General features: G+C 34.6%; 1 protein-coding gene across 1 annotated transcript in view; it reads right to left on the bottom strand.

The window, feature by feature from the left end:
• The window catches only part of TMPRSS15 (transmembrane serine protease 15), a 120,290-nt gene that overhangs the window by 33,368 nt on the left and 60,676 nt on the right, over positions 1–26,246 (bottom strand). The window contains exons 15-19 of the mRNA XM_053220661.1: positions 19,826–19,915; positions 18,244–18,369; positions 16,168–16,308; positions 4,436–4,546; positions 2,777–2,909 (exon numbers count right to left, since the gene is read on the bottom strand). Of these exons, the coding sequence (XP_053076636.1) occupies positions 2,777–2,909; positions 4,436–4,546; positions 16,168–16,308; positions 18,244–18,369; positions 19,826–19,915 (601 nt within the window). The remainder of the gene's footprint in view (positions 1–2,776; positions 2,910–4,435; positions 4,547–16,167; positions 16,309–18,243; positions 18,370–19,825; positions 19,916–26,246) is intronic.

Genomic DNA, 26,246 nt, shown 5'->3' with positions numbered 1-26,246 from the left:
GTCTCCTGCTGGAAGGGCTGTGATTCATAGGAAATGAGGTCAGTGAACTAGACAGTAAAATCTGGCTGGGAGAAAAACATGTAAATAGATAGTATACAGTTGTGTGGAATTGGCTGTCATCCACTCAGCTCAAGCCATTTTCTAGAAAGCCTTCCTTGACATTCCCAAATTGAGTGGTTCTCTAATAGCATATTGCATTTGTCACGTTATATTGTCATTATCTACTTACGTGTCGATCCCCAACATATCTGAAGTAAAAACCATGTTTTACTCATCCATGGAACAGACACAACATTGTTGCTAACGCTTCAATTTCTGATCCAGGAGTAATTAAAATAATACATTTATATTAACAACTGTTAAAAAGTAATAAGATATATGTTCCTTTTCCAACACATTCTCTCGTGCAATTGCAGGAATCAGTATTGTGCTATCCCTCAACATATTTCACTTAATTTTTAAAAACTTCTGTCAAAGAGGATGTTGATCCTTTGGTCTTTGTAAATGATTCATCTTGAACCCATATATCTCCCCGGAAACTATTTTAGTTAAGATTCACAACCAGAATGAAAACACACTCCTGTGTCTATAACCATATAATGATGCTTGGCTAGATGGTGAATTGGAACACAAGCTCCTGTGCATTGAGAGCTCCATCATCTAGATCATTTGGATTTGTCATTTGTGGAAATAAGGTCAAGTTACCAATCTCCTTAGCTTAATCTTTACTAAATTCCTGAGTCTATAAAAGTGTTCCTAAGAATTACTGACAACTTCAGTAGTGACAGCAAACAACTTCTTCAGGCCTCACCTGTATGAACTCACTGTTGAACTAAAATCGGAATTAAAGTAGGAATCTGGAATCAATGCCACTTACCCAGTGCTTTACTTGAAGTGGGAATAAATCAACAACTGTCAGTTTCAGTGTTCTGTTGAGTCTTCATCAAAAAACATTATTCCCTCTACAGCCTACCCTCCTCCAAGACCCCCTATGTCTCAAAGCCTCCCATTTTGAAAAAGTTTTTGTTAGAATACAGGCTATGATGTATTATAAAAACGATAATATATATAAAGTGCAGGAAGCTTCTGATTAATGCACATAAATCAAATTGATGATTATTTACGTAATGGGCGACAAATCACATCCTCCCTTTGCTTGTTGTAGGAATTGTCTTCCTGATGAGGCTGACATCACTTGAATGAGGCTTGAAACTGGGGAGTTCACAATCTTAATGACAGCATTTTAGGAGGTAAAGGGAGTTGAAAACTCTCAATTCAAACTGCAAAAAATTATGGGGTGTATCTGATACCCTGAGTAGGACCTCACACATTTTCCTATGGTAAAATCTCGCTATGTGGTGGTTGGGTGCTAGCCTGGCATTAGTATACAATGTAACTCTCCCAGTCAACTAGAAATGAAACAGCTCTTACAGATTACACCAAGACCTAATCACTCATTAATGTTATTCTTGTGGAAAATATGTCTTGGGCTAAAAAAATAAACATTTTGAAATAAATTTTGAAAACCTGTGTATCGCATGAAGACTATATGATTATTAATCAACTAAGAAGGAGTCCCCTTATAAAGAAAGCACTCAATTACTTTTGATTTTGAGGAGCTAGGAATAGCTGGGATAATTGCCAAATGCTGAGGGTATGTGTGGATGTGGACTTAAATTATTTTTAATTTTATACAAAATTCCCCAGTTCAGGACAGAATAAAATGATAATGAGTTATAGTTGGGCAACTTTGGGCATTTAGATAGGTAGGTATTTCTATATTTATATGCACACATATATTTATATATAATGAATAATTTATTACTTCAAATGTTTATTTAGTACCTATATTTGGAGACAATGATAAGTTTGGGTGTTAGCAATGAAGTAATGGATAAAATAGGCATACTTCCTACATTTAGATTTTATAGTTTAATATGATAAAACAAAGTGGTAAATAATATAGTGCTACCAATGACCAAATAACCATGTGTAATCTAAAATGGTTAAATCTCCCAAATTGTGATTTGGTAAATCACAAATACGAATGGATCACAATGCTGAATTAGAGTCGACTATACAACTAAAAAGAAGCAAATTATTGCTACTGTTCCTTTCTATTTTAAACCTCATTACTTTTGAGATTACGGGAAGGTAAAAAATGAAATTGTATATTTGATGCAACATGTTATGACAAACTGAAAGTATAATAAATTTTAGTTGAGTCATTGATATGGAATTATCATTTGCACTACAATTCTTGAAAAAGTCTTGAAACTTTGCATGTCTTTTCTCACAATAATTATACTGTTACAGATTTTCCAAAGGAACTATTGTAGAAATAGTTATAGCTATTTGCTATAGAAAGATATAGCAAAAACATGTTCTCTAGGGGCCTTTGTGATTAGTTATATATATTATGATATAGCATAAAATAGAATATTTTATTTTCTTAAAAATGATAGTCTATAGAAATTTAATGACATGAGAAATGCTCATGTGTAAGTATGCTACAAAACAGAATAGTATAATATTTTGTATGATTTTATAATACAGTATTTCTATATACTTATATTTATATCATATTTATAAAAAGGATGTTAAGTGGTTATTTTTGAGTATAGCATTAATCAAGATTTTTATTTTCTTCTTTTTGCTAACATGTATTTTCTAAATTCATAACTTCCATAAATTTTAAATGTTTTAATAAACCCAGTTTCATACCAATAAGAAAGTTCAAGACTTGCTTAAAGCAGAGCTGAGTAGAATTACTTACCCTAATCCCAGCAACTGACAGACATCATTTGAAATCTGTGTGGTCCAGTTGTCAGCACAAGCTTCATGCCATGTGCTCAGGATTCTGAACTGCACCAAACCATTGTTGTTCCTGGTGCCATTGAAAAGACGCACTAAAGAAATTAGATCACACACAGGGTCATTTTGATCTAAGTTGTTAAAAGTAAATGATGGGTTGTAAACTACATGTGCAATGTTCTTAATGTTTAGAGTTTAGAGATTGTAATTTTTTTAAAGAGTGTGTTAGAGGACGCCTGGGTGGCTCAGTCCATTGAGCGTCCGATTTCAGCTCAGGTAATGATCTCACAGTTCTAAGCTGGATCCCTGTGTAGGGCTCTCTGCTGTCAGTGCAGGGCTTGCTTCAAATCCTCTGTCCCCCCACTCCTGCTCTGTCTCTCCCCCACTCATGTGCACTCTCTCTCTCTCTCTCAAAAATGAATAAACATTTAAAAAAGAGGATGTTAGAAAGCTTAAGTTGAAAAATATAAATTTGATAGACTTTACATTGCTCTTTTCATATAACTACAAAAATGAAAAAGGCAGAGAGATATGGAAGTTTAGTGCATATCAAAATAGAAAATAAATGGAAAATAATATTTATTGTGAGGAGTATGTCTCACAAGCTTGGTCTCTAAAACAAGGAAAATTCAAGTTCATAGGCACTTTTTTTCCTACTTCTTTCTCTAGAGGCTATTTTCTTTGGCCTTGTTCTTATGCTATTTGGTTCCCATCTCTTCCCCACTATCTTACAAGCATTTTGGATACAGTATAGATGCTATTAGTGGCTAGGTAGGGACTGGGCCAAGCTAAGCTAGTTTATCAAACAGGTAAAACATCAGAAACAATAGTTTTACCCACAATGGGTAAATTTCATGTTATTGTTTACATTTTTCCCCCTATTCTGAGAAAAGCAAGAGCATTGTTAGAATTAGACAGACTTAGGTTGAAAGTGCAACTCTAGCCCCTACTATGTATGTGATCTTTGACAACCACTTAACTTCTCCAAACCCCAGTTTTCTCATGGCTAAAAAGAGCTAATTCTTCTTATGTTAAGATTGTTTTGCAGCAATCAGATATAGTGCATGGCATGTAATAAGCAGCACTAATATCTGCTTAGAAATAAAAGCAAGATATAGTGAAAGTGGCCACAACTCATTATAGAGGTTCGGAAGCAGATGAGACTAAAGACTCAACAAAGCAGGAGGAGAAGTAGATACTGAAGAACCAAGAATGCAAAGGAGCAAGTGTAACATAGTCAGTTATAAGTAAACATGAGGGTGCCTCCACATGCAGGCAAAGGAGTATCATAGTCAATATGGGCGGTGCTAGAGGGCCTGGTGTGGGCCATTGTCTCCCAGTACTACTTTATGTTTCCTACCTGAATATGGGTTGTCCTAGACTTAAAGTTACTAAATGTAGTCAAATTTAAATAAATAAACTAACAATAAACAGGGGTCTGCTTGTTAATTTTTCTCCTAACCAGAGTGGCATCCAAGGTGCGGAAGTCACAAGGGGAATGATGATACACAAAAGGAACAAAACACGTCCTGATAAATACATTTCTGATCTTTCTTTTACATTTGGAGGATCCAAGTGTAGAGGCTAAAGTGATGAGTGTTTTCTTAAAATCAACACATACCGCAATGTGCTTCATCTGAGCCATCCTTACAGTGTAGATGACCGTCACAGAGATTCACCAGTGGAATACATTCTCCATTCTTACACTGAAAATGGTCTTCCTTGCAGGGCTCTATGGGGAAAGAATGTTAACATATAGGATAAAAAGGTGACAAATAGATGATCCTGTAATATCCATCCCATTTCTGCCTCTTTACACATCAACCTTTTACTACAGTGCATTGTTGACCTCAATCTAATATCAAGTGAGACTATATACACTTAGTTACTCAGAACGCATCCACAATAGTAGTGTCAAAGCCAGAGATGTGGCTTGAGGAAAGGGTGGATAAAACCTTAGACATCTTCTTTATTTTTGTTTTAATTTTTCTTAATACTTCTTTATTTTTGAGAGAGAGAGAGAGAGAGAGAGAGAGAGAGAGAGAGAGAGAGAGAGAGAATGTGAGCAGGGGAGGAGCAGTGAGAGAAAAGGAGGCACGGAGTCTGAAGCAGGCTCCAGGCTCTGAGCTGTCAGCACAGAGCCCGACATGGGGCTCGAACTCACAAACTGTGAGATCAAGACCTGAGCTGAAGTCAGACACTTAACCAACTGAGCCACCCAGGCACCCCTAGGCATCTTCTTTACAGCAGAGCACAGAGCAGTTCCAAGGGATGGCTGAGAGGTCTAGGATATACCCCTCCCTCATAAACTCTGTTAGTTTCTCTTCAATAAACTCCTCCACCTCATATAAATATTCAAGCCTCAACCTTTGGAATGTTACACAAGCATAGAAGATCTGTTGATTTCGCCCTCCAAATGATACATCCAAACCTACATGATTTAAAAATGTGTGGGGCGCCTGGGTAGCTCAGTAGGTTAAGCATCTGACTTCAGCTCAGGTCACGATCTCACGGTCCGTGAGTTCGAGCCCTGCGTCGGGCTCTGGGCTGATGGCTCAGAGACTGGAGCCTGCTTCTGATTCTGTGTCTCTCTCTCTCTCTGCCCCTCCCCCGTTCATGCTCTGTCTCTCTCTGTCTCGAAAATAAATAAATGTTAATTTTTTTTTTTTTTAAATGTGAAAGTTGCCTTTTGGTGGGACCAAAGTTGGATGAGGCTGGAAACTGAGTTCAATTAAATCATGAGTCAGGTGGGGAAAAGTAGTCACAAAGACATGGAAACTGTGCAATAACAGTCGTTTGAAAGGAACTTAAAGATGGGGCCCCAAACAAGTAAATCAGCATTGGAATTGGGAGAATATAATTGGCATGTGAAGAAATAGAAGGAAAATGAAGAAACTGGACAGGGAAGAAACTGAATGGATCTGCAGGCAGTTGGTGGTTTCCAGGATTTGGGTCATGCAAAAATAGGCCAACTGGAAATATTGTTTGAAGAAAGTGGTGCTGCTGTTTCCTGGACCTGTTTGTTTGATCTTGCAGGGTTTTGCCCTGGGCGACTCCTCATGTCACAGGGAGAGAGGGGTTTGCTCCCTCAATGTTTTGTAATTATGGCTTAGGAGGGATAGCTACATGGCAGTACTAGGACCCTGTTGAGGCCACATGGGATTTGACTTCCCTGAGAAGGGAGATATATAGTGGCTGGGTATGGAGAGGCTTAATGTTTCTTCCCCTACATTGTGTATGGATAAGCATAATGGGGAAGCAAAAGCACTTGATAAAATCAAGGAAGAGGGAAACCTGTATTTTGAAAGCTATTATGAATATTAATTATAAATGATTATATTATTTTCAAGGAGCCACAATTCATGTTAAAGTAGGTTCAAAAGTGAATTGAATTAATCTCCGTAGAGACTTTTTCAATTTATGATGACCACATGTAATAGTACTTGAAAGGAATCATTCCTGTTGTTTTAGAATCTAGGTTGTAGCCTTAAATCTGAGAGTACTGATAAATATTGTTACACTCTAAATAGAAGTACTAAATATATCCATACTACACTTAACTAAAAAATAGATCAAAATTGGTCTAGCAACTATTAACACCCATCACCTATTTCCAGCTCTATTTTTATATAAAAGATTAAAGTTTTTTTTCTAAAAGAAGACTGTGTAATGTCCTTGAAGAAGAGTGGGAGAAGGGAATATGGTGCCATCCAGCGCACCAGCTGAGGAATGCTCCAAGGCAACCATTCATATTGAGTTGACTTAAAGGGAGAAGGCCAATCTATTACTTTCAGCCTGAAATTTTTTCAGCTTAAAGAATCACAAGGACCAGTGTTTCCATGGGATTAACGCAGGGACTTTCAGATTTTTTTTTTCCAACAGATGTGTGTTTCTGTGTGCTTGTGTGTGTGTAACTGAACACAATTATTTTGTTCTATTCTATTCTAAATTTTATTCTATTCCATTTTATTCCATTCCATAATAAGAAATGTTTATCGAAACCAAATAAATCGATTTCATGACCCACTTTTTGAAAACAATCAGACTAAACTGAAGTATAGTGAATGACTTCACAGAAGGCTGTGGCTTTAGTTTCTTAAGGTTTGTGGGCATATAACTGTATAATTAAAGACCTGTGTTCTCTTCCTATGTAATGAATTCAAAGTCAGAAAGTTAGACTGGAGCATCTCTTGATGGTAATTAGGGGCCAGGAGAGAGAGTGGCAGTGGAAAGAACCTACATTTTCTCCATGCGAGAAAAGTGTGTAAGTTTTTTTTTGTTTTTGTTTTTTTTTAATCAGTGGACACTGGAGATGTAATGGAGGGACAGCTGCCTTACAGGACAAGCAGGCTCAACACAAAGAAGTGGAGTGATGGAATCTGAGGTGGGTTAGGAGCTCAGCAGGGCTAGAGATTGGCTAGGAAGAGTACCACCCATACCTACAGTGCAGTAGGCCTGGGGAAGCGGGATGGGAGAGGAATGCTCCGAAGAACTCACAGTTCTGTTCTACAAAAGAGCTAGCTAGCATTTGGCCAGGAGCCACTGTAGGCCAAAAGAAAAATACAGTGATGGTAGATTTTTCTTGCTTGCCTTTCCTCTGACACTACAGCTATAGGAAAATGGAAGGGAAAGAAAGTGAAAAATGAGTCAAAGGCAATATTTCTACCTCCTCTACCTTAAGTTATTAGGTTAGGTTATTAGTTTACAGAGTTGGGAGGTAAAAGAAACTTTGAACTAGATGATATTAAAGTTTGGATGCTGTATTTGACAGTACATCTTAATATCTAAAAGTGAATCTTAATTAACCAGTTAAGAAAATTTAACACCTAAAATAACTGGAAAAGTGAAGAGATCTGTCTGAAATATCCAGGGGCCAAAAGAGAGATTTGAAATAAAGTAGGTGGAGAAAAAGAAAACATTTTCTGTTTACACTCTTGTTAAATCCATTCTTTAAATTGAATATACAATTTACTAGCTACAATATCTATATGCTTTGTTTGTTCATCTTTACATGCCCAGGGCTTGATCCAGTGCCTGGCACATCTGATAAAGTGAATTAATTTATGTCAAATGAGTGATATGCCTCAAAGATCAGTATGAACCCCAGTAATAGAGTTGACACAATATAAAGCAATCTTTAAAAGTACAATTTAAAAAATACATTTTTAAATTGGGCAGTTGATCTTCTAATGGTAACTCTATTGAAATGTAAAATAGGAATTGATTCGATGAATTACCAAGATAAAATATACTTGTTTGTTTTTGAATGGTGGCTAAAACATAAGCTCTGGAATCTTATGACCTTGGTTTGATCCGCAGTGTAGCTATTTTCTTTATGTTTATTTTTAACCTTGAGCAAATAAGTTAATCTTTCTGAACCTTAGTTTCTTTGACTGTCCAATGGGACTAAACAATATTATGTCTTAGGTATGTTATGAGATTCAGTTTAAAAAAAAAGAAATTTAGTATACCAATATGAATATATTGAATGCTCAAGGAATAATATTAACAGCAAAAAGAGTAACACTTAGAAAGCATCCCTTTCACTAACTTTCAGATAACCATATAAACAACAAGAAATCATACCTACTCTCTTTCTCTGGGTATCTTAAAACAACAATTGGAGCTGTTTGTACTTTGTTTTGAACTTTGAAGAATTCTATACTTTGCAACCCAAATCTAAGTTCCATTAATAAGAAATATTTTAAGGAAGACATGGCTGGTCTAGTTGTTTCTGTAAATCTTTACCCCATGAGAGAAGTACGTTACATATATCAACCATAATACTATTAAGGATGTTCTTGTAAATGTAATTATCAACTTGTTTCACAAACACACATTTTTTAACCAGATTAGTGAGATGATAAATGGGCGAAGACAATTATATATTCTACAAGCAAGCGTTAATATTTTAACTGACTTTATATTTTATCTCTCTACTATTGATTTTCCTTTACAAAGCAGGAAGGCTTAAAACTATGTATACATGTGTTTGTATTTGTATATTCTATTTTAAATCTATGCTTTGATACATATTATATTTATTTAAAAAGTTGATAGCCTAATTACATATCCCTTATTAAATACCTTAATATAGAAGGGTACTCAGCATGAGTTATTTTAAAATTATCTCATTACTTTGTTTTCATAGCTTATTAAAATCATTATGTAAAAATTGAGTTCTCAATAGCAATAATTTATCTCACAGATAAGTTTATTGATAATTTTACTCTTTTACTAGGGTAGTCAGGCTACATTCAATTGGAAAAGCACATGTTTGCCAAATGGAAATATAAATTTCTGAATGAAAATATGAGTGAATACATGCATAGAGATCTGAAATTGTAATTTATTTTTGTGCTGTAGCCTGAAGCTGTTAGGGTTATACCCTGTGAATCCAAAAAACTAACTTCTTTCTGTAAAATGGATGCATTGAATGAAAAAATACTGAATGGGACAAAATGATGTATTGTTGCTGACCTAAGTAGAAATTATAAATTCTGAAGAAAGTTGTGAATAAACTCTTTCAAAATTTTCCCTACATGCATGAACTGGATTCTGATTCTTTGCCACATATAACAGTTCAGCTTCATTAAGAAGTCTTTAGTCCCAAAGTGTAACTCTCTGTGGCCTCTGAAATCTTACGTCTGATCATTTTATGCCCATAGAGAGAGAGGGAAAAAGAAATATTGCTAAGAATTGAATTTTCCCATCTTCTTTTTATGAAGTCTCCAGTAGCCCTGCCTCGTTTAGTCAACATATGCTTGGCTTTAAATGGAACTGAATTGATCTCTAAGGCACATGCCACACAATCTGGGGAGGGCTCTAAACCCCTAAATGTAATCAGCTGCCGCTTCCACAGTTGCCTGATAAGCACTATTGAATTCCGAATTAAGACTCTGAGTATGAGAAAAGAGCAATAAGGGGACGTTTATGGGAGACACATCTTAATAAATCTATATTTCATATGCTCTAGTTTAATTTACAGGGAAATGTTAAAAATAGGATAAGGAAAAGAGATACAAAAATGTGTTATACAATTGTTTTGTATTTCAGTTGAATGCATTGGAAGGTGCCCTTAAAATATCACACAAGATAAATGAAGTACATAAATGCTGAAAATTTGTGATATCCCTTTCATACTCCTTTCTAAAATGATCACCAAAGCAGGGCACCATATAAACAGATAAGTGTGCTCGAGCTCTCTTTCCATTATCAGCTTGATTATCTTCCACTGCCAATTCCCTGTTTCTATAATTGCTTTTCAGTCTTTTGGTGTAAAAATCTCTCTGGGAGACTGTGCTGATGACGATTCATTCACTCCATTTTCTACTCCCCAACAGCATCTGTCCTGTGTCCAGGAGGGATGAGAAATCACATTCCCAGCATATTCACCACACAGTGATGGTCATGGAAAATTCCATTCTAGCAACGATCGGGAATTCTCTCTAAATGATTTATTTCTTAAATATCATAATCACAGTAACTGAAATCTAGTGAATGGGTAACTATGAATAACCCCTTCACCAAAAACTTGGTATCTGTTTTGTGTTGAAAGTAACAGGTTGTGCTCTTTAGGCTTTTATCTTGAATAGGATTACTTGCAATATTTTTCAAAATCCTAGGTGTTATATTTATCTCATTATACAAATCTAATAAAAACCAGTAACTAATATTGTTGTTGGAAGAGATTTGTTGCCATATTCCTTTTCATAATCTATTCTCTTTCCACTTTTCTCCTCTCTTAAATGTTTTTTAAAAGACCTACATTTGTCTAAAATTTTGTTGCAAGATGATTTCTTTTTGCAGACGGTGGAATGCCCAATAATTATTCTAATTGTTTGGAGACATAAAAAAAATCCATTTCCTTATTGATTAGAGTTGTTAGTTATTTTATCTCATGAATTCAGTTGGTTTTACAGTTCATCTCTGTTTCTTTAAAAATATACGTTTTATTTATTTATTTATTTATTTATTTATTTATTTACTGATTTATTTTCTTTCCGTTTCTAAGAGTTTGGCTTTTTTAGATTCCACCTATGCAATATGCTGTAGTATTTGTCTTCCTCTGACTTATTTTATTTAGCACAATGCCTTCAAGGTTTATCCATGTTGTCACAAATGACAGGATTTCCTTCCTTCTCATGGATAAATAATATTCCACTGAATATAATATACCACATCACCTTTATCCATGTATCTGTAGATTGGCACTGAGGTTGTTTCTATTCCTAGGCTATTTGAAATAATGTTGCAATGAACGTGGAAGTACAGATATGTCTTTGAGATTCTGATATCATTTCTTTTTCATTCTTACCCAAAAGTGGGATTGCTGGATTTCATGATAGCTTTTTTTTGTTCTTCTATTTTTTTTTTTGGAGAGAGAGTGAGCACAGGAGAGGCAGATGAAAAGGGAGAGAGAGAATCTTAAGCAGATTCCATGTCCAGAGCCAACTCGGGGTTAGATCTTCACACACATAAGATCACGAACTGAACCGAAAGCAAGAGTTGCTTGCTTCACCAAACAAGCCACCCAGGCACCCCTGGGTTATATGGTAATTCTGTTTACTTTTTTTTATTTTTTTGGAAGTTCTATTTTTAAGTTTTGGAGGAGACTTCATAATGTTTTCCACAGTGACTAAACCAATTTGCTTCTCATCAGTAGTATACAAGGGTTCCCTTTACCTCACATCCTCACCAGCACTTGGTTATTTATTACTTGTCTTTTGAATAATAGCCATTTTAACAGGTGTGAGTTGACAGCTCATTGTAGTTTGATTTGCATTGCACTGATAGTGAATGATGTTGAGCATCTTTTCATGTACCTATTGGCCATTTCTATATCATTTTTTGGAAAAAAATGTTTGTTCTGCTCTTCTCCTCTTTTTCTGAAATTCAGACTGTGTGTTTTTTTATTAAGTTTTTAATTTTAATTGCAGTATAGTCAACACACAGTGTTTTGTTAGTTCAGTGTTGTGTTAGTTTCAGGTGTACATTATAATGATTCGAAAAAATAGAATACTTTTTTCATAAGTTCTTTCCATGACATCATTCTTGGAAAAATTTTGGGAGGCCCTCTTCTCCAGCAGAGTAGTTATTGGGTGTTTTCTTGCACTATTTTAAGATACTTTGAAGAATTGAGCACTTAATTCTTTTGCATTAAAATATAGATGATATTGATGCTTATGCATTTAATTATCCACAAATCTTAGAAATATAACCAGATCGTTTTTAAGTATCATCATGAAATGAGTAATATATTGTTGAGAGTGCTGCTATAAACATTGGGGTACAAGTGCCCTTATGCATCAGTACTCCTGTATCCCTTGGGTAAATTCCTAGCAGTGCTATTGCTGGGCGATAGGGTAGGTCTATTTTTAATTTTTTGAGGAACCTCCACACTGTTTTCCAGAGTGGCTGTACCAGTTTGCATTCCCACCAACAGTGCAAGAGGGTTCCCGTTTCTCCACATCCTCTCCAGCATCTATAGTCTCCTGATTTGTTCATTTTAGCCACTCTGACCAGATGGATGAAGAAGATGTGGTTTCTATATACAATGGAATACTACTTGGCAATGAGAAAGAATGAAATCTGGCCCTTTGTAGCAACATGGATGGAACTGGAGAGTGTGATGCTAAGTGAAATAAGCCATACAGAGAAAGACAGATACCATATGGTTTCACTCTTACGTGGATCCTGAGAAACTTAACAGAAACGCGTGGGGGAGGTGAAGGAAAAAAAAAAGAGGTTAGAGTGGAAGAGAGCCAAAGCATAAGAGACTCTTAAAAACTGAGAACAAACTGAGGGTTGATGGGGGGGTGGGAGGGAGGGGAGGGTGGGAGATGGGTATTGAGGAGGGCACCTTATGGGATGAGCACTGGGTGTTGTATGGAAACCAATTTGACAATAAATTTCATATATTGAAAAAAAAAAGAAATGAGTAATATATGAGGCTGATCTGATTTTTAACACATTTGAAAAATGATTATATTTATTTTGCTTAGAAATTTGCCAAAAAATTTTCCTCTTGAATTTAAAAATGTAAATGGGAAATTTTATAATACTAATTACTGCTTATTAATATTTTACAGACAGCAGTAAGACTTTGTGATTTTTAGTCATTTAATCAGATCCAAAAGTTTTTTTTCCCCTTTATAGCTTCCCCTGTTAGTTTCAACTGGTTCTTTCCCTTTGGGGAATTTTCATTATTTTTAAATTGTAGCTTGGTGTTTTTTCCTGCATCCTCATTCTAGACTTTCACATCTTTCCAACTTTTATATATTGTTTTTGCATTCCTTTTTATTTAAAAAAATTATGTTTGTTTTTGAGAGAGAGAGAGAGAGAGAGAAAGAGAGACAGAGAGAGGGGGAGACACAGAAACCTAAAGCAGGCTCCAGGCTCTGAGCTGTCAGTACAGAGCCTGACCAAACCACAAGATTATTACCTCAGCTGAAGTCAGACGCTTAACTCACTGAGTCACCCAGGCACCCTTGTTTTTGTATTCTTGATCACGCTTTTGTGCAGCAATTATTTGTGGAAATGTGGATATTTTGGTGCTAGAGTATTTGAATTAGTATGCAAGCAACCAAAAAACTGTGCCTTTTACACCATTAACAAAGACTTCTAATCAAACCAGAAAAAAGAATTTGGTTGTGCTAGAGTTTAAACAGGAAATTGCTCTGCCTCAAATAGCCATGGTTTTCCAAACATCTTAAGGGGCAACTAATTTGTAATATCATTTTTGGGGGGCAGTGTTCAGCAAGATATTAGGAGCTAAAATTAAATATTAATATTTTGTAAAAAATTACAAGTCATAATTTTAGGTATAAAAATAATGTTGAAACCATTTTGTGTCTTCTACTATTAGCTAAAGTTCTTTATTATATCATTTGCTTTCTATTAACAGTAAGAACCAATTAGGTTTTATCAATAATACACATTCAAAGTCTTTTTTACCTTAGAAGGACTAAATATTATATACCAAAATTTCCTTATCCATGTCCATTATTCATCTACACTTTAAAAGTATCATCAGAAAGTCAAACTATTAACCTAAGTTAAATCAAATGTTGGATTAAATTAAAATATTAGGTTCACTCACAAACAGAAAAAAACTGGAATAAAATACTGGCAGACAAATATAGTTACCATAGTAAAATCAATAACAACAGAATTATCAGAGAACAGAATTAGTAGCTTAATTCAAAATGATGGTCTCTTTTCATAATTTGGCTACTGTTGATAATGCTGCTATAAACATTGGACACAAATGTCCATTGATTGATGAATGGATAAAGAGGATGTGGTACACACACACACACACACACACACACACACACACACACTGGAATATTACTCAGCTATAAAAAAGAATGAAATCTTGCCATTTGCAGTGATGTGGATGGAGCTAGAGACTATTGTGTTAAGTGAAATAATTCAATCAGAGAAAGACAAATACTATATGATTTCACTCATATATGGAAGTTAAGAAACAAAACAAATGAACATGGGGGAAAAAAGAGAGAGAGAGGCAAACCATAAAACGGACTCTTAACTATAGAAAACAAGCTAAGGATTGCTGGAGGGGAGGTGAGTGGGGGGATGGGTTAAATAAGTGATAGGGAATAAGGAGGGCACTTGTGATGAGTACCATGTGTTGTACGTAAGTGGGGAATTACTAAATTCTACATCTGAAACTAATATTATGTTGTATTTTAAATAAATAAATCATTGGAATTTAAATAAAAATCTGAAGCTAAACAAACAAAAAATAAGACAAAATGCTAGTCTCAAAATTGCCTTGATTAATATTTTCCAGTGATATGATTCTTTACTAAGTTAGTTCCTTATTATATGTATGTATATATCATACAAATATATATGTCATAAAAATATATATTTATAAATGTATACTTACATAAATATATAATATCTATTGCTATCTTCATGTCACTATATTTTCTTTTTTACTCCTCTGAAAAATAATTATGACTTTAAAATAGTCTTAATTTATAAAATAAAAATAATTTAAATCCTGTCATTTTCTCCATTTTCTCCTTTGTCATGGACTGTATTTTAAGATAAAAATCTAATTTTCAGTAGATCTCAAAGTCTTTATTCCCATCGTTTTATATTACATATTTATCATAGGTTGAAAATATTCAAATCACACTGCAAATATTCAATTCACTAATTGAATATTTTGATTGATGCATGTCACTGTTGCTTACAAGTCACAAGTCGCTGTGTCTAAAACCAGTCACAAAATCCAGAAGGGCAGGTCAGTTGATTGGGCTACCACTCACTCCTACCTAAGTAGGTTGGCTAATAATTGATGCGGCTTATTTTCATGGCAGGTTGGTAGACCAGATACAGATCAACTTTGCAGTAAATCTGAAAGCATTCAACTTTCAGAGATGCAGTCAAAGGTTTAGGCCAGTTGTAAGTGGAGGAACAGATATTTGCACAGCTGGGTCTGAGATTAGATAACAAGCCAGATGAGGATCAGTGCCTTGACCCCTACCTCTTTTCTAGACATTATGGTCAAAGACAAACTGACCACAATCTCCTATGGAAAGGAAACATAGATAAAGGAAATGACATATATTCTGTCTTCCTGACATATTATCCCCTTGGAGAGGACCACAGAGTTGTGGGCGGGGGTATAAGAAAAATCACACTCCAAGGGGAGCCGCAAGTGATCACAAATTCACTATAAATTGTCAAATGCAAAGAGATATACCATATCCTCTGTCTGTGCTTATAGAGATACAGATACATGATAAGCAGGCAGGCAATTTTGTTTTGGCCTGCTGATTATGTTATGGTCTAATAAAAAATGTAGGATTAGAAGATTATACATGCCAGTAATATCAGCATCAAATTCCTTCATCCTTCACGGCAGCAGCTTTACACTGGTTTGTCTTTAAGAAGTTAGTGATGTTAATTTTTTAATTGGATGTTGTTGGAATCCAAACAGCTCACTTGCCTGACTCCCCGCTGTTCTCTGAAAATGCTTTTGGCAAATGACATGACAGATAATCCTCCTTCCTCATAGTCCCAAGTACCCTGCTTTTAACATTTAAAATGGCCCTCTTCAGTGAACAAAATTCACGACTCTACACCCCAGAGAAGTACAAGTAGGTCTGCTGAAAATATGGATTCTTTCTTTGAACCGACTTAAGCAGCAGTTATACAGATGTAAAGGTAGGAAGAAAATCTCTGATAAAATGAAGACAGATGAATGTATTTGAATGCAAACAATGAAGTCGTATTTAGGCTTCAAAATACTGTCTGGTTGTATCGTTTTGCTCCCAAAGTTACAATTCCACATGTAACCTTAAGTGCACATACCTGGAATCCCCAGGTAGTAGCCAGTAGTGAAGTTTGCTTTAAATCCCCCTTTTGCCAACAGATCGTCAGTGATGAAAAGCACAGTCATTCTACTGGTGGTTGAGAACACATCCTTTACTGGACCAGGCCCTGTGTACACAGCTGCTCCAAATGAAAACAAGATAATTATTGAGGGGATTCTTTGAATCTAGAAGAAAATAGACTCGTTTCTGTCAGTTCCACCTTCTAGATGTATGCTACATGCAGCGTAGCTTGCTTGGGAAGCGACCACATATAAATAACTATGCTTTTTTTTTAGATTTTGGACACTGCTTCTAGGAAAGCCAACTTCTCTATTGATCTTTTCCACTATTGCTGTGGTTCTATAATTTAACGATGAATTATTTATATTATCTGGCTTAGCACCACTACTATTCAAAGCTCATGTTATCCCAGAAGAAATGATTATATGTCTGTTTTAAAGACCTTTAGAAAATAGTGGCGATTATAGCTTCCCTTAGTAAATTTTTGTCCAAATTTATTTGGTTTTCTTTTGTGTGTGTGAGTTGAATCATTAAACTAAGCTGAAGGATTGGATTAATTAGAGACAGATAATATAAACCTAAGTTATGTTTTCAAAATGTTTCCCACTAACCCCTGGGCTATGGGGGTTTCACAAATAATGAAATGCTCTCTACTACACAATAAAGACTTAAGCTAATTAAAAATACGTTCATATTATTAGATATTTGTTTCAAAACAGCTTCTTGCCTAAAATTTTGAAAATTATGATTCTGGGATCCTCTGGAATTCTTATTTACCTTCCAATAATTAATGTAAATATTGAGACGTGAAATGACAAAAAATAATTTGTCTTAGATCATAAGAACACTGAAATTTTCATTAGAGGGGCAATATAACCTAAACATGGGAAAATAACTCAAAATGTGTTCATAACTATGTATATAAAAATCAAATTTGAAGTTCCTCAGTTCTTATTAGCACTAGCCTCCCAGCCCCACCGAGATTTTCGTTGTTGATACGTTCTTTGTGTGGCTCTCAAAATCTTCTAGGAAGCCTGTACGTTAGAACTTTGTGGGATTTTGCTGAAGAACCCTGTATAAGCAGCAATGGATTAGTATTGCTGGGAACCCTCCCCACCACCCTGCACCTTTACTGTAGAGAAAGTTCCCTCTGGTCTTCTCCGTTGGTTGCAGTGTTCATGTGATTGCACCCTGATTGCATAGTTACCTGGTCAGACTTTGTAGGAAATGATAAATATGAGTCCAAAGCACAGTTAGATAAAACCCTTTTACTTGTGAAGTGTGTTGTTTCATGCATTCCAGTTGACTCTATAAGCATTTTCATAATTTAATATATCACTTATCAAGAGACACTTTCTTAAAATATTGGTAGTAGTTAAGTAAGATAATAGCTATCACATTTGACTGATAGATTTTTATTATGTTACCATATATTTTATGACCTATGTACCAGAATTCCTCTAGAATAGTACACTTTCTCCCATGTTTATTAAAAAAATAGTAATCAATACAAGTTAGGGAAAAATCAACTTTGATCAATATTCGAATCATTTTCAGATACTTATATAGAAGCAGCTGGCACTAGAGACACAATCAGAGTAATAATGAAATGTAAATAAAAAATCATAAAACATTTTTGCATAAAAAACACAATTTGTTCCTTTAGTTTGAAGTGAAACAAAACTGGATTTAATAGCTACTTTTGGAAATATGATGTATACATAATGCATATTAAACTGAGTAATGCATGTTTTTAGCTCTTAGTCTCCAAGGTATAATGCTCACTGTAGTGAATTAATATAGCTGGTAGAAACTACTCATGCAAAAATATTAATTCTGGTTTGCCAAGAATGCTCAAGAAGAATATTACTCTCTCATTATTGCAAACACTCTCATTTTGGAAGCTCCACATAAAATTTGACATGTTACTCTGCTGTTGTAATGTCATTTTGCTTGTTGTAAAAGACTGATTATTTTTATTGGGAAATGCTTTCTGTATTGTTCCAACATCTTGAGCCATACAACCTTCACAATACTTAAATTGCAGACTTACCTAAGAGCAAAGAATCATCTCCTTTACCATCTCTGATTTCCACTACGTCTGCAATATTTTCTAAGTCAAATTCTTGAAAATGAAGTTGTATATTCTTTCCCTTTTGTGCATTTAAATTCCAAATACCTTAAAAGTAAAACACGACAACACAGTTTAGAACACACTTCTTTTGATTTCCCTCAAAAGCTTTACTCCCTTGAGAATTTCAAATTTCTCTGAACTTTCGTATATTAGGTAAATATCATGTCCCTCCACAGCACCCTGCCATTCCTTTTATTGTTACACTACCTTGGGTATTTTGTAAAGCCCGATAATTTATCTACATCTTCATCTAGACCGTGTCATGTTTGTTTCTTCTTTTCTCATTTCAGTGCCTAACAAAGTGCCCAATAATATTTATTTAATAAATCAACAAATTTAATACATTTATTCAAATTGTTCTTTTAATATTCCACTGATGTTTCAGAAATTTTGGACCATTCCTTTGTACAAATGATATGTTTAAAAGATGTCTTCAATGTGGAGTAGAGATGATAATCGCTGGTTCCCCCTACAAGTCAAATTAGATTCATGGTTGTTTATTTTTTTGGATCAGATAAGCCCCTGGAACAGTGACTTTATTCTCCTATGAAAGTGATATTTACTTATCACTGGGTCATTTCAAGGAAGAAAAGCTGACGTTTTCTAACAACACATTTTTCACTGTCATTAGAGCATTTCTTTTACTGGTAGATTTTCCCATTTAGATTGGTGTTGCTATCTTAGATGCGGCCATGTGAGGAACATATCTGTTTCCCAGGCCTACTGAAGTGGAATATTTGTAGGATGGGCTGGGGAATTGGCATCTTTAACATAATTTCTATGCAGTTTGAATGAGCTACTCTACTTAGAAATATTGACCTAGATATAGGCTCTGTTCAGTTTTAGCAAACTATTCTTCCCTCTACACTTAATGATTTTCTAGTGAATCCTCATTATTTCATCTTTTATACTGAGAAACTAGCTACCTGACTCTAGCTGCCTGCTATTTTGACACTGGTCTATATTTACAAAAGGTGTGGATGTCACAGTTGGCCCTTTACTTTTTGCACCTTCGCTGACTTTATTCTATGAAATTGCAAACTTGTTATATATAATATAGACATTGTATGTATAATCAAGATGAGTGATTAAGAGAACAGTATCTGGAGTAAGGTACTTCTACTTACTGGTTTTATTAAATTTTTAAATTTTAGAATTATAATAATAACACTTGCTTCAAAGAATTATTGTAAGAATTGACTGAAACAGTATATTAAGCACTAGCACAGTGCCTGGCATGAAATAAATGCTAAGTAAGTTAGTAATCATTATTGTTATTGTTGTTATCATTATATTATGCAATATTATAGATGTGATAGTTGTAGTCAGGTTTGGAAAATTTCTAATCCACTTTGCTGCGTCAAGGTGGGAATCTAGCCTTGATATATATATATATATATATATATATATATATATATATATATACACACACACACACACACACACGCACACACACACACACACATCTGTTTCTCATGGCTTGGGAAAAGAAACAACTCACAAAAAGCCTTATTAGGGTAGCTGTTTGGAAAGTTCATGGAAGTGAATGTTGTATTTGGCTCCCACAGTTCAAAAGGTCCTCCACAGTCCGCTGAAAAGGAAATAACAAAAAATCATTAGTAACACAATGCTTATTTCAGAGAAATAATATTAGATCTTAGTAAATTTCCAATTATATTTCTTGGAATACTGATTTTGACAGGTAAAATGCATAGTGTGTATAAAAGAAAACCTTGCAACTTAAGTAATGAAAAACTACAGGTAAACTGGAACTTCTCAAAACATTAAATATTCTTATGTTATTTATGAATCTCCAAGAAGGCATAATAGTATGCAGCATTTCCCAAAATTATTTGGGTAAGGAATAATTTTTCTGAGCATCTTTTATAAATAGGCTTCATGAAATAAGGTATCAGATACTCCTTGCTATAGAAAAAAAAAGAATATTTATAATAGAACAGATCTTATATCTGCCCTTCTGAGAAGGGCTAGTAAATGACTCATTTGGCCATTTCTTACGTTTTTCTTTCTTTTTGTTTTTCTACTATTTTTTCTTTCTTTCTTTCTTTCTTTCTTTCTTTCTTTCTTTCTTTCTTTCTTTCTTTCTTTCTTCCTTCCTTCCTTCCTTCCTTTCCTTCTTTCTGTCTATCTAGCTTTCTTTTTTTCAGTAGGGAGGAAGCCTCACTATTCTGTATACTGAGTTGTTTTACTGTCAAGAACGGGAGACAAACTGAAACTTCACTTGCTAAATAATTGGCCTAGACTGATCTGTACTTAACATTGTCTAGGAGTCAAGTTGAGGAAACACTTATTAGAAAAAATAGAGCACAGGTATCCTAGTGAAAACTAAGATGATTTAAGTAGGCATATTAACTTTGTGAAATTCTTAACCTATTTTAAATTTATCCTCCTGCTTAGGAAGAAAATTCTAGAGTAATATAAAATTTTACCAGCTAATTTAAGTATCCTTATTCTATCTTATTTTTATTAGCATGTTACATTTAAAATCAAGAGGATAAAAGTAACCTAATTCTAAGGATATAGGAAACTGAGATTAATTATATATTTTTACTGTTATTAAAGGCAGATGATACTGAAGTTATTTACTCCCAATACGATAAAAATCAGATAATAGGAGGGATAATTAAATGTCTCTATATCTATAGCAGTGCCTTCAGTCATAACCTCTTCTTTGGTCCCTCTTTTATTTCTGTTTTATTTTTTAAAATTAATTTTATTTATTTTTGAGAACGAGAGAGAGTGCACATGGGGCAGGGGGAAAAAGAGAGGAAGAGAGAGAATTGCAAGTAGACTCTGAACTGTCAGCATGGAGCCTGAAGCAGGGCTCAATGTCAGGAAGCATGAGACCATGACCTAAGCTGAAATCTAGAGTCAGACACGTAACCGACTGAGCCACTCAGGCTCCCTGGTTCCTCTTTTATATGTTATCTATCTCATTTATGTAGATCTTTACAATTCATATGCTTCTTCCAAATTTGCATGCAATGAGCCTCTTAGGTTTGCGTGGCATGATGTATACGACTGGGCGGAGAGGGGCAGTTGCTGTGGCCCAGTAGTAGTGTTGCCATCCCATCCTGTTTTGTAAGGTGTGGAGCCTGGTCCACCTTACACACTCTCCTGGGCAGGCTGGGCCAGATCCGGATGAGCTTAGCAAGAGTAATATAATCTCTTATAAAACATTACCATTTGCACATGGTTTCCATGCACATCGTCTCATCTGGGAGGGAACATGATGTATAAAAGGAAGATGTGCTGGAGCTGGTGGATTAAATTTTTGCCCTGAGTTAGCTACTTGTCTTTTTGAGAGTTGGTTTTCTCATACATAAAATAGATATATATTAGATATTTTCAGGGTTGTTTATAAAAATTAGACATAATTATGAAAAGTGCCTACACATTACCTGGAATATTCAGTACTGATTTCCAATACATACTTGTGGGTTAGGTAATTACTTTTATTATTTCAATTTTAAGTGGAAATAAAAGCATTGGAGATATTCAGTTACTTGCTAATACTGTACACATCCATTTAGTGTCAAAGTCAAGACATCAGTTCATCTCAAGCTCATCCCTCAATATGTCTTCTGATTAAGTTGATTAAACCCTGCATTATTTCCACTGTCTGGTCTAAGCTATAGACAGGGTTTGACTGTGTCTCAGTAAGTGCCACTTGATGGTAGGTGACATAAAACTTGTTGGGTATAGACAGAAAAAAGGAGGGTAGAAAGGAACACAGATGAAAGTACTAACAAGTAAGGTCAATTATGGATAGATCTAGAAGAAAGAAAGTACTGTACATAGGTTGTTGAAGAAAATACTTAAACCAAAGAAAGAGTGATAATGGGGAAGAAGAGCAGGTTCTCCACTGGGCAGGAGGAAGGAAAAGCAAGAGGATTGTGTGCTCCCATCTCTGAGGCTAATACTCTCCTTGATTATGTGATTAATTGTCCATTAAAGATTTCTGAAGAACGATCTATGGCAATCCCTCCAACCCCACTAACATACAACTCATTTAATTTTAATAATTCTTAGTGCCATGAAAATCTCCCATAAATCCTCTGTGAAACTAATGGGAAAGGGGGAGGTATAATTGCAGGGGCAAAACTAACATTGCAGATTGCAGATTGGGGAAAACCAGTTCTTCCCATTTCACAGATTTAGACGTGGCCAGTGGATTTGTTTTTGTTTTGTTGTCGTTGATTTTAAACCGTCATTCATATTTTCTTTTCAAGGAATAGGAAAATCTCAAAAAGTATTCTTCTAACGGAGTAAAAAGCTGACATTTTGGAGAAGGTATTGAATTTTCACATAACTGAACACAACAGTACATTATATTAGATATAGATGAGTAGGTAGGACTTTAATAAATACACAACTAGAACTAAAATGTTGTCAAGCGTAGTTGTGAAGCCTGTCAAGGCAGACAGTTCACTTAGCATTTCTCCACTAAATAGAAGTCTTAGAAATTCATTATTCTGAAATACTTAAAAATCCCTTTTTTGAAATTCATCTCACATATAATTTCATATCTAATAACTCAGTAGTAAGATATCTCTGACCCTTGGCCTGATATGATATGTCAGTGACTCTGTATACATATGATAGTAAGGAATTGGAAAAAGCACTTTCAGCCATTCTAAATACGAAGACACAATGTATTTTAAGAGTGGTGTTGCTATAGTAAAGACATGGCTTCTTAATAGAGGGGCTGAAGACTCATAAAACATACTTTTGGGTATCACAGTCATACTGTGTCATTAGATAAACTCTCTCCACCCAGAGACTAAAGAGTTAAATTGCCTGGTACAGGGAACTCTATTCATTTGCAGTTGTTAAATTTTTTCATTTTTCTTTTTCTTGAAGCTGTTCTCTCAAAGATTTGTATTCTGATTAATTCCTTACTATGCCAGCAGGGATTTTCACTCCATACAGTATGTAAATAGCATGCAGTATTTTGCAAAGTGGTTGTCAAGGATAGATATTTTCCTTGAGGTATGTCATTTTTAATCCACGCTGAAGCCTCTGACGTTCATGAGATATGTGTCAGTGTGGGGTGAAAAAGAAAAAAGCCCAGCTCTCACTTACAAGAAGAAGGTTCAAATTAAAGGTATTTGTGGAAAAACAATAGATGCACCTTGAGAAATAGTATCTCTCATTGATGTTTAAATAATGTTAAAGTCAGCAATTACTTTTCATCATCATAGTAATAGACAAGACTTACACTATTACATATAACATTTAAAAAATTTAGGTTGTAATATAAAATGGAGTCTCCCATGAAAATTTTGTGTTTGGTTTCTCAAAATTTATATTCCATTCATATATTCTAGTGACCTATGAATGCATGTGAGTGCAGTTAATATGGAATTTGCTAGGGATTTAAATATCAAGTCATACTAATGATATAAAAGGCAAGTAGCTCTGCTAGAATATGAGCCTCATATAATTATAAGACAAGTAGACAGGTACCGATTCATTTCTATAGAAATGAAGAATTTAAGTTAGATTATTTAACTCAAAGTATAACGTCCTATGAAACTTCCCAAATTAACTTTGATTTGGTCTTTGGACATGGAAAATGGCTTAAATGATGGCCAAATAGAGCAAAATTGTGGAAATAAAGAGTGACTATTAAAATAGCTGAAACTATGGCTTATAATTTTTTTTCTTAAGTAGTTTTAACAGTCGCAGAAATAAGTTAGGGACCTGAAGTGTGGATTTCTTTTTGTTTATTCTTATTCTATTTAGTAGGTATCTTGTCACGAATCACCCAAATTGTGTTGCAAGTTGACATGATATTTGTTTAATGGAATGTGTACTTTTTAAAAGTGTTCTCAATACAATCCCCACGCTTAAATTATTTGTGTTAATGTCAGAGGGCAACAATTGTATAGCTAATGCAACAGCAAGTGATTGAAGCCACAAAATGGAAGAATCCCTATACTTATGAAAACTGAACTTAACAATTCTCCAAACTAGGCACAATGTGGATGCCTAGGAACAAAGGAGGAATTTTGCTAGTCAGCTACTGGTCTGGGATTATTTTCTTATTTAAATGCTCTATAAGAGCTAAAGAAAGGCTATTAGCCAGTCAGCCATGGTTTCCTTTTATTCCTGCTTAAACAAATCAGTGATCTGGAACCAGAAAAGCTCTGCTCAAATAAGAATTTCACTGAACCAATTGCAAATGGCATTAGAATGAAATTGTTCAGAATGCATTTGATGGTAATTAACATTTTCTGCTGTGCTAAATATTGCCCTGAAGTGAACCATTTGGAAACTGGAACAAATACACTTTGGGAAAATTCTAAAGTTTATATTTTAAAATCAGATAGGTCATTCTACCGTTATAATATCCCTATTGTTAAAATATGCAAGGATATCATGCTTCCTTGACATTGAAGTATTATTTTTTTCTCTTTCTGACTAGAATAGATATGAGGACTGAATGGCTTATGTAGTTAAAGTTTTAATGTGGAAAATTATAATGAAGTTTTACTTGTATGTATACTATTATGAACAAAAGTTATCTTGCATTTTTGATTTCAGATAATGATGAAACTATTATTTTAAAAATACCAAGCCTATGAAACTTAATTCCACTGGAAAATTTTTCTTCTTGACCACTTATCTATGAATACAGAAACACACCAGCAGAAAGGATTATGAAAATTGTTTTTAAATGATTGAAATATCAAAATAGCAAGATGTTGGGGCACCTAGGTGGCTCAGTCGGTTAAGTGTCTGACTATTGATTTCAACGCAGGTCATGATCTCATAGTTCCTGGGATCGAACCCCCTGTCAGGCTCTGTGTTGACAGTGCAGAGCCTGCTTGGGATTGTCTCTCTTTCTCTCTCTCTCCCTGCCACCCCCCTGCTCTCTCTCTCTTTCAAAATAAATAAATAAACATTAAAAAAAAAGGCAGGATGTTTCTAATATTTGGTATCCATAGGAATTATTTATCAAACCAGTAGTAATTTTAATAATTAAAATGTGGTGGGTGTTTTTGCATAAGAATATTTTATATAAGAATGTTATATATAAGTTTTATAGACAGATAAGGTGTGGGCTACCAACAAAGAAGTCAAACAATTAATTTAAACAGTGCTGGATAGCCCAAACTATTGTATTCGTGGTGGTTTTTTCTCTATCCCATCCCTTCCTTCATTTCCAAATCTTAGTTCTGGTATCAAAATTTTGTTTTACAAAAATGTTTGTGTCACAAAAGAAATTTACAGTCAACATAAAAAGAAAGAGAGATCGGTTCAGGTCTAATAATATTTATTGATCTATTTGTGTGATGTTAAGAACGAGTCAGACAATTGTGAAGCAAAGGTGAGTAAGAATCAGAGTTTGGTGCCATGAAAGTCACTCCTTGCCACAATCTTGTGGCCAAATTATTATGTGAGAATGCGTGCTACTTTTCTGCCTTTGTTTCAATTTTATAAGTGTTCTACTGTCTCTTAATGTTTCCTTAAAGACTTCTCTAGTTCACACTTTCTTCTCCAAAGTCTATCACTTACTTTTCTAGTTTATTACTTTTAGGGGTACATAATTATATTTTGTCTTAAGTATTTATTTACATAGATTATATTTATTTTTTCCATGTATTGGTTAGTGCTATGTATTACATTTATTATGCAATGCTTTTTACATAGTAGATATTTATAAAATTTGAATGAATGTTTGAAATATTGAGGAATTTATGTATAGTCTATTCAAGCATCTAAACCTGTTAATACGAAAGATGGTAAAAGTAAACTAGCCTTTTGGTAGAATTCACTATGTAATTCTAAAAGTGAAAGTAAGTACATTCACTATGGTGGCATGGAACCAGTGTGACAATGTATATGCTCTTAAACACCAGTAATTTATCTTTAGAACTTTTGAGTTGTTAAAG

Source organism: Acinonyx jubatus, chromosome C2 (genome assembly GCF_027475565.1).
Source record: "Acinonyx jubatus isolate Ajub_Pintada_27869175 chromosome C2, VMU_Ajub_asm_v1.0, whole genome shotgun sequence".
Taxonomy (NCBI): domain Eukaryota; kingdom Metazoa; phylum Chordata; class Mammalia; order Carnivora; family Felidae; genus Acinonyx; species Acinonyx jubatus.
The sequence above is the reverse complement of the archived record's forward strand: the minus strand, read 5'-3'. Positions and strand labels throughout refer to the sequence as shown.